This window comes from Trichomycterus rosablanca, chromosome 14, assembly GCF_030014385.1.
Source record: "Trichomycterus rosablanca isolate fTriRos1 chromosome 14, fTriRos1.hap1, whole genome shotgun sequence".
Classification (NCBI taxonomy): Eukaryota; Metazoa; Chordata; class Actinopteri; order Siluriformes; family Trichomycteridae; genus Trichomycterus; species Trichomycterus rosablanca.
The window spans coordinates 27,584,613-27,601,201 of record NC_086001.1 but is presented as its reverse complement, the minus strand read 5'-3'; the positions used below and the strand labels follow the sequence as shown (position 1 = coordinate 27,601,201).

Here is a 16,589-nt window from a genome sequence, read left to right as displayed (position 1 = left end):
TTTTTTAAATGTTATAAATGTATTTGATTATTTATAATGTTATTAATGTATTTGATTATTTATAATGTTATAAATGTATTTATTATTTATAATGTTATTAATGTATTTGATTATTTATAATGTTATAAATGTATTTGATGATTTATAAAGTTATAAATGTATTTGCTTATTTATAATGTTATAAATGTATTTGATTATTTATAATGTTATAAATGTATTTGATTATTTATAATGTTATAAATGTATTTGATTATTTATAATGTTATAAATGTATATGATTATTTATAATGTTATAAATGTATATGATTATTTATAATGTTATAAATGTATTTGATTATTTATAATGTTATAAATGTATTTATTATTTATAATGTTATAAATGTATTTGATTATTTATAATGTTATAAATGTATTTATTATTTATAATGTTATAAATGTATTAGATTATTTATAATGTTATAAATGTATTTGATTATTTATAATGTTATAAATGTATATGATTATTTATAATGTTATAAATGTATATTATTATTTATAATGTTATAAATGTATTTGATTATTTATAATGTTATAAATGTATTTGATTATTTATAATGTTATAAATGTATTTGATTATTTATAATGTTATAAATGTATTTATTATTTATAATGTTATAAATGTATTTATTATTTATAATGTTATAAATGTATTTGATTATTTATAATGTTATAAATGTATTTGATGATTTATAAAGTTATAAATGTATTTGATGATTTATAAAGTTATAAATGTATTTGATTATTTATAATGTTATAAATGTATTTATTATTTATAATGTTATAAATGTATTTATTATTTATAATGTTATAAATGTATTTGATTATTTATAATGTTATAAATGTATTTATTATTTATAATGTTATTAATGTATTTGATTATTTATAATGTTATAAATGTGTTTGATGATTTATAAAGTTATAAATGTATTTGCTTATTTATAATGTTATAAATGTATTTGATTTATATAATGTTATAAATGTATTTGATGATTTATAAAGTTATAAATGTATTTGATGATTTATAAAGTTATAAATGTATTTGATTATTTATAATGTTATAAATGTATTTGATTATTTATAATGTTATAAATGTATTTATTATTTATAATGTTATAAATGTATTTGATTATTTATAATGTTATAAATGTATTTATTATTTATAATGTTATAAATGTATTAGATTATTTATAATGTTATAAATGTATTTGATTATTTATAATGTTATAAATGTATATGATTATTTATAATGTTATAAATGTATATTATTATTTATAATGTTATAAATGTATTTGATTATTTATAATGTTATAAATGTATTTGATTATTTATAATGTTATAAATGTATTTGATTATTTATAATGTTATTAATGTATTTGATTATTTATAATGTTATAAATGTATTTGATTATTTATAATGTTATAAATGTATTTGATTATTTATAATGTTATAAATGTATTAGATTTTTTTAAATGTTATAAATGTATTTGATTATTTATAATGTTATAAATGTATTTGATTATTTATAATGTTATAAATGTATTTGATTATTTATAATGTTATAAATGTATTTGATTATTTATAATGTTATAAATGTATTTGATTATTTATAATGTTATAAATGTATTTATTATTTATAATGTTATAAATGTATTTGATTTATATAATGTTATAAATGTATTTGATGATTTATAAAGTTATAAATGCATTTGATGATTTATAAAGTTATAAATGTATTTGATTATTTATAATGTTATAAATGTATTTATTATTTATAATGTTATAAATGTATTTATTATTTATAATGTTATAAATGTATTTATTATTTATAATGTTATAAATGTATTTGATTATTTATAATGTTATAAATGTATTTGATTATTTATAATGTTATAAATGTATTTGATTATTTATAATGTTATAAATGTGTTTGATGATTTATAAAGTTATAAATGTATTTATTATTTATAATGTTATAAATGTATTTGATTTATATAATGTTATAAATGTATTTGATGATTTATAAAGTTATAAATGTATTTGATGATTTATAAAGTTATAAATGTATTTGATTATTTATAATGTTATAAATGTATTTATTATTTATAATGTTATAAATGTATTTATTATTTATAATGTTATAAATGTATTTGATTATTTATAATGTTATAAATGTATTTATTATTTATAATGTTATTAATGTATTTGATTATTTATAATGTTATAAATGTGTTTGATGATTTATAAAGTTATAAATGTATTTGCTTATTTATAATGTTATAAATGTATTTGATTTATATAATGTTATAAATGTATTTGATGATTTATAAAGTTATAAATGTATTTATTATTTATAATGTTATAAATGTATTTGATTTATATAATGTTATAAATGTATTTGATGATTTATAAAGTTATAAATGTATTTGATGATTTATAAAGTTATAAATGTATTTGATTATTTATAATGTTATAAATGTATTTATTATTTATAATGTTATAAATGTATTTATTATTTATAATGTTATAAATGTATTTGATTATTTATAATGTTATAAATGTATTTATTATTTATAATGTTATTAATGTATTTGATTATTTATAATGTTATAAATGTATTTGATTATTTATAATGTTATAAATGTATTTGATGATTTATAAAGTTATAAATGTATTTGCTTATTTATAATGTTATAAATGTATTTGATTATTTATAATGTTATAAATGTATTTGATTATTTATAATGTTATAAATGTATTTGATTATTTATAATGTTATAAATGTATTTGATGATTTATAAAGTTATAAATGTATTTGCTTATTTATAATGTTATAAATGTATTTGATTATTTATAATGTTATAAATGTATTTGATTATTTATAATGTCATAAATGTATTTGATTATTTATAATGTTGTAAATGTATTTAATTATTTATAATGTTATAAATGTATTTGATTATTTATAATGTTATAAATGTATTTGATGATTTATAAAGTTATAAATGTATTTATTATTTATAATGTTATAAATGTATTTGATTTATATAATGTTATAAATGTATTTGATGATTTATAAAGTTATAAATGTATTTGATGATTTATAAAGTTATAAATGTATTTGATTATTTATAATGTTATAAATGTATTTATTATTTATAATGTTATAAATGTATTTATTATTTATAATGTTATAAATGTATTTGATTATTTATAATGTTATAAATGTATTTATTATTTATAATGTTATTAATGTATTTGATTATTTATAATGTTATAAATGTATTTGATTATTTATAATGTTATAAATGTATTTGATTATTTATAATGTTATAAATGTATTTGCTTATTTATAATGTTATAAATGTATTTGATTATTTATAATGTTATAAATGTATTTGATTATTTATAATGTCATAAATGTATTTGATTATTTATAATGTTGTAAATGTATTTAATTATTTATAATGTTATAAATGTATTTGATTATTTATAATGTTATAAATGTATTTGATGATTTATAAAGTTATAAATGTATTTATTATTTATAATGTTATAAATGTATTTGATTTATATAATGTTATAAATGTATTTGATGATTTATAAAGTTATAAATGTATTTGATTATTTATAATGTTATTAATGTATTTGATTATTTATAATGTTATAAATGTATTTGATTATTTATAATGTTATAAATGTATTTGATTATTTATAATGTTATAAATGTATTAGATTTTTTTAAATGTTATAAATGTATTTGATTATTTATAATGTTATAAATGTATTTGATTATTTATAATGTTATAAATGTATTTATTATTTATAATGTTATTAATGTATTTGATTATTTATAATGTTATAAATGTATTTGATGATTTATAAAGTTATAAATGTATTTGCTTATTTATAATGTTATAAATGTATTTGATTATAATGTTATAAATGTATTTGATTATTTATAATGTTATAAATGTATTTGATTATTTATAATGTTATAAATGTATATGATTATTTATAATGTTATAAATGTATATGATTATTTATAATGTTATAAATGTATTTGATGATTTATAAAGTTATAAATGTATTTGATGATTTATAAAGTTATAAATGTATTTGATTATTTATAATGTTATAAATGTATTTATTATTTATAATGTTATAAATGTATTTGATTATTTATAATGTTGTAAATGTATTTAATTATTTATAATGTTATAAATGTATTTGATTATTTATAATGTTATAAATGTATTTGATGATTTATAAAGTTATAAATGTATTTATTATTTATAATGTTATAAATGTATTTGATTTATATAATGTTATAAATGTATTTGATGATTTATAAAGTTATAAATGTATTTGATGATTTATAATGTTATAAATGTATTTATTATTTATAATGTTATTAATGTATTTGATTATTTATAATGTTATAAATGTATTTGATTATTTATAATGTTATAAATGTATTTGATTATTTATAATGTTATAAATGTATTTGCTTATTTATAATGTTATAAATGTATTTGATTATTTATAATGTTATAAATGTATTTGATTATTTATAATGTCATAAATGTATTTGATTATTTATAATGTTGTAAATGTATTTAATTATTTATAATGTTATAAATGTATTTGATTATTTATAATGTTATAAATGTATTTGATGATTTATAAAGTTATAAATGTATTTATTATTTATAATGTTATAAATGTATTTGATTTATATAATGTTATAAATGTATTTGATGATTTATAAAGTTATAAATGTATTTGATTATTTATAATGTTATTAATGTATTTGATTATTTATAATGTTATAAATGTATTTGATTATTTATAATGTTATAAATGTATTTGATTATTTATAATGTTATAAATGTATTAGATTTTTTTAAATGTTATAAATGTATTTGATTATTTATAATGTTATTAATGTATTTGATTATTTATAATGTTATAAATGTATTTATTATTTATAATGTTATTAATGTATTTGATTATTTATAATGTTATAAATGTATTTGATGATTTATAAAGTTATAAATGTATTTGCTTATTTATAATGTTATAAATGTATTTGATTATTTATAATGTTATAAATGTATTTGATTATTTATAATGTTATAAATGTATTTGATTATTTATAATGTTATAAATGTATATGATTATTTATAATGTTATAAATGTATATGATTATTTATAATGTTATAAATGTATTTGATTATTTATAATGTTATAAATGTATTTATTATTTATAATGTTATAAATGTATTTGATTATTTATAATGTTATAAATGTATTTATTATTTATAATGTTATAAATGTATTAGATTATTTATAATGTTATAAATGTATTTGATTATTTATAATGTTATAAATGTATATGATTATTTATAATGTTATAAATGTATATTATTATTTATAATGTTATAAATGTATTTGATTATTTATAATGTTATAAATGTATTTGATTATTTATAATGTTATAAATGTATTTGATTATTTATAATGTTATAAATGTATTTGATTATTTATAATGTTATAAATGTATTTGATTATTTATAATGTTATAAATGTATTTGATTATTTATAATGTTATAAATGTATTTATTATTTATAATGTTATAAATGTATTTGATTTATATAATGTTATAAATGTATTTGATGATTTATAAAGTTATAAATGCATTTGATGATTTATAAAGTTATAAATGTATTTGATTATTTATAATGTTATAAATGTATTTATTATTTATAATGTTATAAATGTATTTATTATTTATAATGTTATAAATGTATTTGATTATTTATAATGTTATAAATGTATTTGATTATTTATAATGTTATAAATGTATTTGATGATTTATAAAGTTATAAATGTATTTATTATTTATAATGTTATAAATGTATTTGATTTATATAATGTTATAAATGTATTTGATGATTTATAAAGTTATAAATGTATTTGATGATTTATAATGTTATAAATGTATTTATTATTTATAATGTTATTAATGTATTTGATTATTTATAATGTTATAAATGTATTTGATTATTTATAATGTTATAAATGTATTTGATTATTTATAATGTTATAAATGTATTTGCTTATTTATAATGTTATAAATGTATTTGATTATTTATAATGTTATAAATGTATTTGATTATTTATAATGTCATAAATGTATTTGATTATTTATAATGTTGTAAATGTATTTAATTATTTATAATGTTATAAATGTATTTGATTATTTATAATGTTATAAATGTATTTGATGATTTATAAAGTTATAAATGTATTTATTATTTATAATGTTATAAATGTATTTGATTTATATAATGTTATAAATGTATTTGATGATTTATAAAGTTATAAATGTATTTGATTATTTATAATGTTATTAATGTATTTGATTATTTATAATGTTATAAATGTATTTGATTATTTATAATGTTATAAATGTATTTGATTATTTATAATGTTATAAATGTATTAGATTTTTTTAAATGTTATAAATGTATTTGATTATTTATAATGTTATTAATGTATTTGATTATTTATAATGTTATAAATGTATTTATTATTTATAATGTTATTAATGTATTTGATTATTTATAATGTTATAAATGTATTTGATGATTTATAAAGTTATAAATGTATTTGCTTATTTATAATGTTATAAATGTATTTGATTATTTATAATGTTATAAATGTATTTGATTATTTATAATGTTATAAATGTATTTGATTATTTATAATGTTATAAATGTATATGATTATTTATAATGTTATAAATGTATATGATTATTTATAATGTTATAAATGTATTTGATTATTTATAATGTTATAAATGTATTTATTATTTATAATGTTATAAATGTATTTGATTATTTATAATGTTATAAATGTATTTATTATTTATAATGTTATAAATGTATTAGATTATTTATAATGTTATAAATGTATTTGATTATTTATAATGTTATAAATGTATATGATTATTTATAATGTTATAAATGTATATTATTATTTATAATGTTATAAATGTATTTGATTATTTATAATGTTATAAATGTATTTGATTATTTATAATGTTATAAATGTATTTGATTATTTATAATGTTATAAATGTATTTGATTATTTATAATGTTATAAATGTATTTGATTATTTATAATGTTATAAATGTATTTGATTATTTATAATGTTATAAATGTATTTATTATTTATAATGTTATAAATGTATTTGATTTATATAATGTTATAAATGTATTTGATGATTTATAAAGTTATAAATGCATTTGATGATTTATAAAGTTATAAATGTATTTGATTATTTATAATGTTATAAATGTATTTATTATTTATAATGTTATAAATGTATTTATTATTTATAATGTTATAAATGTATTTGATTATTTATAATGTTATAAATGTATTTGATTATTTATAATGTTATAAATGTATTTGATTATTTATAATGTTATAAATGTGTTTGATGATTTATAAAGTTATAAATGTATTTATTATTTATAATGTTATAAATGTATTTGATTTATATAATGTTATAAATGTATTTGATGATTTATAAAGTTATAAATGTATTTGATGATTTATAAAGTTATAAATGTATTTGATTATTTATAATGTTATAAATGTATTTATTATTTATAATGTTATAAATGTATTTATTATTTATAATGTTATAAATGTATTTGATTATTTATAATGTTATAAATGTATTTGATGATTTATAAAGTTATAAATGTATTTGATGATTTATAAAGTTATAAATGTATTTGATTATTTATAATGTTATAAATGTATTTATTATTTATAATGTTATAAATGTATTTATTATTTATAATGTTATAAATGTATTTGATTATTTATAATGTTATAAATGTATTTATTATTTATAATGTTATTAATGTATTTGATTATTTATAATGTTATAAATGTGTTTGATGATTTATAAAGTTATAAATGTATTTGCTTATTTATAATGTTATAAATGTATTTGATTTATATAATGTTATAAATGTATTTGATGATTTATAAAGTTATAAATGTATTTGATGATTTATAAAGTTATAAATGTATTTGATTATTTATAATGTTATAAATGTATTTGATTATTTATAATGTTATAAATGTATTTGATTATTTATAATGTTATAAATGTATTTGATGATTTATAAAGTTATAAATGTATTTGCTTATTTATAATGTTATAAATGTATTTGATTATTTATAATGTTATAAATGTATTTGATTATTTATAATGTCATAAATGTATTTGATTATTTATAATGTTGTAAATGTATTTAATTATTTATAATGTTATAAATGTATTTGATTATTTATAATGTTATAAATGTTTTTGATTATTTATAATGTTATAAATGTATTTGATTATTTATAATGTTATAAATGTATTTGATTATTTATAATGTCATAAATGTATATGATTATTTATAATGTCATAAATGTATTTGATTATTTATAATGTTATAAATGTATTTGATTATTTATAATGTTATAAATGTATTTAATTATTTATATTATAAATGTATATTATTATTTATAATGTCATAAATGTATTTGATTATTTATAATGTTATAAATGTATTTGATTATTTATAATGTTATAAATGTATTTGATTATTTATAATGTTATAAATGTATTTGATTATTTATAATGTTATAAATGTATTTGATTATTTATAATGTTATAAATGTATTTGATTATTTATAATGTTATAAATGTTTTTGATTATTTATAATGTTATAAATGTATTTGATTATTTATAATGTTATAAATGTATTTGATTATTTATAATGTTATAAATGTATATGATTATTGATAATGTTATAAATGTATTTGATTATTTATAATGTTATAAATGTATATGATTATTTATAATGTTATAAATGTATTTGATTATTTATAATGTTATAAATGTTTTTGATTATTTATAATGTTATAAATGTATTTAATTATTTATAATGTTTTAAATGTATTTAATTATGTATAATGTTATAAATGTATTTGATTATTTATAATGTTATAAATGTATTTGATTATTTATAATGTTATAAATGTATTTGATTATTTATAATGTTATAAATGTATATTATTATTTATAATGTTATAAATGCATTTAATTATTTATAATGTTATAAATGGATATGATTATTGATAATGTTATAAATGTATTTGATTATTTATAATGTTATAAATGTTTATGATTATTTATAATGTTATAAATGTATTTATTATTTATAATGTTATAAATGTATTAGATTATTTATAATGTTATAAATGTATTTGATTATTTATAATGTTATAAATGTATATGATTATTTATAATGTTATAAATGTATATTATTATTTATAATGTTATAAATGTATTTGATTATTTATAATGTTATAAATGTATTTGATTATTTATAATGTTATAAATGTATTTGATTATTTATAATGTTATAAATGTATTTGATTATTTATAATGTTATAAATGTATTTGATTATTTATAATGTTATAAATGTATTTGATTATTTATAATGTTATAAATGTATTTATTATTTATAATGTTATAAATGTATTTGATTTATATAATGTTATAAATGTATTTGATGATTTATAAAGTTATAAATGCATTTGATGATTTATAAAGTTATAAATGTATTTGATTATTTATAATGTTATAAATGTATTTATTATTTATAATGTTATAAATGTATTTATTATTTATAATGTTATAAATGTATTTATTATTTATAATGTTATAAATGTATTTGATTATTTATAATGTTATAAATGTATTTGATTATTTATAATGTTATAAATGTATTTGATTATTTATAATGTTATAAATGTGTTTGATGATTTATAAAGTTATAAATGTATTTATTATTTATAATGTTATAAATGTATTTGATTTATATAATGTTATAAATGTATTTGATGATTTATAAAGTTATAAATGTATTTGATGATTTATAAAGTTATAAATGTATTTGATTATTTATAATGTTATAAATGTATTTATTATTTATAATGTTATAAATGTATTTATTATTTATAATGTTATAAATGTATTTGATTATTTATAATGTTATAAATGTATTTGATGATTTATAAAGTTATAAATGTATTTGATGATTTATAAAGTTATAAATGTATTTGATTATTTATAATGTTATAAATGTATTTATTATTTATAATGTTATAAATGTATTTATTATTTATAATGTTATAAATGTATTTGATTATTTATAATGTTATAAATGTATTTATTATTTATAATGTTATTAATGTATTTGATTATTTATAATGTTATAAATGTGTTTGATGATTTATAAAGTTATAAATGTATTTGCTTATTTATAATGTTATAAATGTATTTGATTTATATAATGTTATAAATGTATTTGATGATTTATAAAGTTATAAATGTATTTGATGATTTATAAAGTTATAAATGTATTTGATTATTTATAATGTTATAAATGTATTTGATTATTTATAATGTTATAAATGTATTTGATTATTTATAATGTTATAAATGTATTTGATGATTTATAAAGTTATAAATGTATTTGCTTATTTATAATGTTATAAATGTATTTGATTATTTATAATGTTATAAATGTATTTGATTATTTATAATGTCATAAATGTATTTGATTATTTATAATGTTGTAAATGTATTTAATTATTTATAATGTTATAAATGTATTTGATTATTTATAATGTTATAAATGTTTTTGATTATTTATAATGTTATAAATGTATTTGATTATAATGTTATAAATGTATTTGATTATTTATAATGTCATAAATGTATATGATTATTTATAATGTCATAAATGTATTTGATTATTCATAATGTTATAAATGTATTTGATTATTTATAATGTTATAAATGTATTTAATTATTTATATTATAAATGTATATTATTATTTATAATGTCATAAATGTATTTGATTATTTATAATGTTATAAATGTATTTGATTATTTATAATGTTATAAATGTATTTGATTATTTATAATGTTATAAATGTATTTGATTATTTATAATGTTATAAATGTATTTGATTATTTATAATGTTATAAATGTTTTTGATTATTTATAATGTTATAAATGTATTTGATTATTTATAATGTTATAAATGTATTTGATTATTTATAATGTTATAAATGTATTTGATTATTTATAATGTTATAAATGTATATGATTATTGATAATGTTATAAATGTATTTGATTATTTATAATGTTATAAATGTATATGATTATTTATAATGTTATAAATGTATTTGATTATTTATAATGTTATAAATGTTTTTGATTATTTATAATGTTATAAATGTATTTGATTATTTATAATGTTATAAATGTATTTGATTATTTATAATGTTATAAATGTATATGATTATTTATAATGTCATAAATGTATTTGATTATTCATAATGTTATAAATGTATTTGATTATTTATAATGTTATAAATGTATTTAATTATTTATATTATAAATGTATATTATTATTTATAATGTCATAAATGTATTTGATTATTTATAATGTTATAAATGTATTTGATTATTTATAATGTTATAAATGTATTTGATTATTTATAATGTTATAAATTTATTTGATTATTTATAATGTTATAAATGTATTTGATTATTTATAATGTTATAAATGTATCTGATTTTTTATAATGTTATAAATGTATTTAATTATTTATAATGTTATAAATGTATATGATTATTGATAATGTTATAAATGTATTTGATTATTTATAATGTTATAAATGTATATGATTATTTATAATGTTATAAATGTATTTAATTATTTATAATGTTATAAATGTATATGATTATTTATAATGTTATAAATATATTTGATTATTTATAATGTTATACATTTATTTAATTATTTATAATGTTATAAATGTATTTGATTATTTATAATGTTATAAATGTATTTGAATTTTTTATAATGTTATAAATGTATTTATTATTTATAATGTTATAAATGTATTTGATTTTTTATAATGTTATAAATGTATTTAATTATTTTTAATGTTATAAATGTATATTATTATTTATAATGTTATAAATGTATTTAATTATTTATAATGTTTTAAATGTATTTAATTATGTATAATGTTATAAATGTATTTGATTATTTATAATGTTATAAATGTATTTGATTATTTATAATGTTATAAATGTATTTGATTATTTATAATGTTATAAATGTATATTATTATTTATAATGTTATAAATGCATTTAATTATTTATAATGTTATAAATGGATATGATTATTGATAATGTTATAAATGTATTTGATTATTTATAATGTTATAAATGTATATGATTATTTATAATGTTATAAATGTATTTAATTATTTATAATGTTATAAATGTATATGATTATTTATAATGTTATAAATATATTTGATTATTTATAATGTTATACATTTATTTAATTATTTATAATGTTATAAATGTATTTGATTATTTATAATGTTATAAATGTATTTGAATTTTTTATAATGTTATAAATGTATTTATTATTTATAATGTTATAAATGTATTTGATTTTTTATAATGTTATAAATGTATTTAATTATTTTTAATGTTATAAATGTATATTATTATTTATAATGTTATAAATGTATTTAATTATTTATAATGTTTTAAATGTATTTAATTATGTATAATGTTATAAATGTATTTGATTATTTATAATGTTATAAATGTATTTGATTATTTATAATGTTATAAATGTATTTGATTATTTATAATGTTATAAATGTATATTATTATTTATAATGTTATAAATGCATTTAATTATTTATAATGTTATAAATGGATATGATTATTGATAATGTTATAAATGTATATGATTATTTATAATGTTATAAATGTATTTGATTATTTATAATGTTATAAATGTATATTATTATTTATAATGTTATAAATGTATTTAATTTTTTATAATGTTATAAATGTATATTATTATTTATAATGTTATAAATGTATTTAATTTTTTATAATGTTATAAATGTATTTAATTATTTATAATGTTATAAATGTATATTATTATTTATAATGTTATAAATGTATTCGATTATTTATAATGTTATAAATGTATTTGATTATTTATAATGATATAAATGTATTTATTATTTATAATGTTATAAATGTATTTGATTATTGTCTGCTTCAGAACTGAACAAGGATTTCTGCTGCTCCTCGTGTCCACGTTCCTCTACAACCCAAAATCACATCCACAATCACATCAAGAGCTGCAACCATGATAAATATGAGACTCTGGTGAAGATTAAGACTGAACATGAGGATCTGACGCCCACCAGAAGCTCCAGTAATCAGCAAACGTCATCTGGTACTGTCAGCATTAACACTTCTCTCAGTCCCACACAGGAAGAAGGAAACGTCTGCTCACAGTGTGGGAAGAGCTTCAAGTTCCAGTGTGATCTCAAAATACACCAGCGCATTCACACAGGAGAGAAACCATATACAGTGTATCACAAAAGTGAGTACACCCCTCACATTTCTGCAAATATTTTATTATATCTTTTCATGGGACAACACTATAGAAATAAAACTTGGATATAACTTAGAGTAGTCAGTGTACAACTTGTATAGCAGTGTAGATTTACTGTCTTCTGAAAATAACTCAACACACAGCCATTAATGTCTAAATGGCTGGCAACATAAGTGAGTACACCCCACAGTGAACATGTCCAAATTGTGCCCAAAGTGTCAATATTTGGTGTGACCACCATTATTATCCAGCACTGCCTTAACCCTCCTGGGCATGGAATTCACCAGAGCTGCACAGGTTGCTACTGGAATCCTCTTGCACTCCTCCATGATGACATCACGGAGCTGGTGGATGTTAGACACCTTGAACTCCTCCACCTTCCACTTGAGGATGCGCCACAGGTGCTCAATTGGGTTTAGTCCATCACCTTTACCTTCAGCTTCCTCAGCAAGGCAGTTGTCATCTTGGAGGTTGTGTTTGGGGTCGTTATCCTGTTGGAAAACTGCCATGAGGCCCAGTTTTCGAAGGGAGGGGATCATGCTCTGTTTCAGAATGTCACAGTACATGTTGGAATTCATGTTTTCCTCAATGAACTGCAGCTCCCCAGTGCCAGCAACACTCATGCAGCCCAAGACCATGATGCTACCACCACCATGCTTGACTGTAGGCAAGATACAGTTGTCTTGGTACTTCTCACCAGGGCGCCGCCACACATGCTGGACACCATCTGAGCCAAACAAGTTTATCTTGGTCTCGTCAGACCACAGGGCATTCCAGTAATCCATGTTCTTGGACTGCTTGTCTTCAGCAAACTGTTTGCGGGCTTTCTTGTGCGTCAGCTTCCTTCTGGGATGACGACCATGCAGACCGAGTTGATGCAGTGTGCGGCGTATGGTCTGAGCACTGACAGGCTGACCTCCCACGTCTTCAACCTCTGCAGCAATGCTGGCAGCACTCATGTGTCTATTTTTTAAAGCCAACCTCTGGATATGACGCCGAACACGTGGACTCAACTTCTTTGGTCGACCCTGGCGAAGCCTGTTCCGAGTGGAACCTGTCCTGGAAAACCGCTGTATGACCTTGGCCACCATGCTGTAGCTCAGTTTCAGGGTGTTAGCAATCTTCTAATAGCCCAGGCCATCTTTGTGGAGAGCAACAATTCTATTTCTCACATCCTCAGAGAGTTCTTTGCCATGAGGTGCCATGTTGAATATCCAGTGGCCAGTATGAGAGAATTGTACCCAAAACACCAAATTTAACAGCCCTGCTCCCCATTTACACCTGGGACCTTGACACATGACACCAGAGAGGGACAACGACACATTTGGGCACAATTTGGACATGTTCACTGTGGGGTGTACTCACTTATGTTGCCAGCTATTTAGACATTAATGGCTGTGTGTTGAGTTATTTTCAGAAGACAGTAAATCTACACTGCTATACAAGCTGTACACTGACTACTCTAAGTTATATCCAAGTTTCATGTCTATAGTGTTGTCCCATGAAAAGATATAATGAAATATTTGCAGAAATGTGAGGGGTGTACTCACTTTTGTGATACACTGTAAGTGCTCAGAATGTGGAAAAAGTTTTATTCAACAGATTAATCTCAAAAGACACCAGCGCATTCACACTGGAGAGAAACCATATCAGTGTTCACACTGTGGAAAAAGTTTTATTCAACAGATTAATCTCAAAATACACCAGCGCATTCACACTGGAGAGAAACCGTATCAGTGCTCACAGTGTGGAAAGAGTTTTAATAGACAGAGTGATCTCAAAACACACCAGCGCATTCACACTGGAGATAAACCGTATCAGTGCTCACAGTGTGGGAAGAGTTTTAATCAACAGAGTTCTCTCAAAAGACACCAGCGCATTCACACTGGAGAGAAACCGTTTCAGTGCTCACAGTGTGGGAAGAGTTTTAATGCAAAGAGTGAGCTCAAAATACACTTGCACATTCATAGTGGAGAGAAACCATATCAGTGCTCACAGTGTGGGAAGAGTTTTAATACACAGAGTAATCTCAAAATACACCAGCGCATTCACATTGGAGAGAAACCGTATCAGTGCTCACAATGTGGAAAAAGTTTTATTCAACAGAGTCATCTCAAAAAACACCAGCACATTCACACTGGAGAGAAACCGTATCAGTGCTCACAGTGTGGAAAGAGTTTTAATGGACAGAGTGATCTCAAAACACACCAGCGCATTCACACTGGAGATAAACCGTATCAGTGCTCACAGTGTGGGAAGAGTTTTAATCAACAGAGTTCTCTCAAAAGACACCAGCGCATTCACACTGGAGAGAAACCGTTTCAGTGCTCACAGTGTGTTAAGAGTTTTAATGCAAAGAGTGAGCTTAAAATACACTTGCGCATACATAGTGGAGAGAAACCATATCAGTGCTCACAGTGTGGGAAGAGTTTTAATACACAGAGTAATCTCAAAAAACACCAGCGCATTCACACTGGAGAGAAACCATATCAGTGCTCTCAATGTGGAAAGAGTTTTAATCAACAGAGTGCTTTCACATTCACACTGGAGAGAAACCGTGTGGAATCAGATACTAACAGAGTCTGTACTAGATTGGAGGAAGTACGCAGCTCTTTCAGTACAGAAGTAACAACACCCCTACGTACTACGTCCGCCATCTTACCAACATCAAGTGATGACGTGATGACGTATTATCGCCATGGTTACAGACCACCATAGTTACAGTCAAGCCCCACTTGCCAAATTTTTGGATATTTATCGTCTTTTTGCGCTAATCATAACGTTATTTATGGTTGTACACAATAATAACATTTTTATTTTGTTTATCTTACACCTCTGTACACAGAGGACTCCTCCTTCTCCCCAATTTCTTGTTTTGTCTTCCACTTCGCAGCTACAGTTGCATTATGGGATACATTATGGGTTGCATACTCGAACATGGCTGCTTAAGA

The 16,589-nt window shown here is 17.4% G+C and overlaps 1 protein-coding gene across 1 annotated transcript in view; it reads left to right on the top strand.

The window, feature by feature from the left end:
• The window catches only part of LOC134326266 (zinc finger protein 271-like), a gene marked incomplete at its 5' end in the record, with an annotated part of 96,691 nt that overhangs the window by 44,873 nt on the left and 35,229 nt on the right, over nucleotides 1–16,589 (top strand). The window contains one exon of the mRNA XM_063008434.1: nucleotides 15,255–16,179. Within this exon, the coding sequence (XP_062864504.1) occupies nucleotides 15,255–16,179 (925 nt within the window). The remainder of the gene's footprint in view (nucleotides 1–15,254; nucleotides 16,180–16,589) is intronic.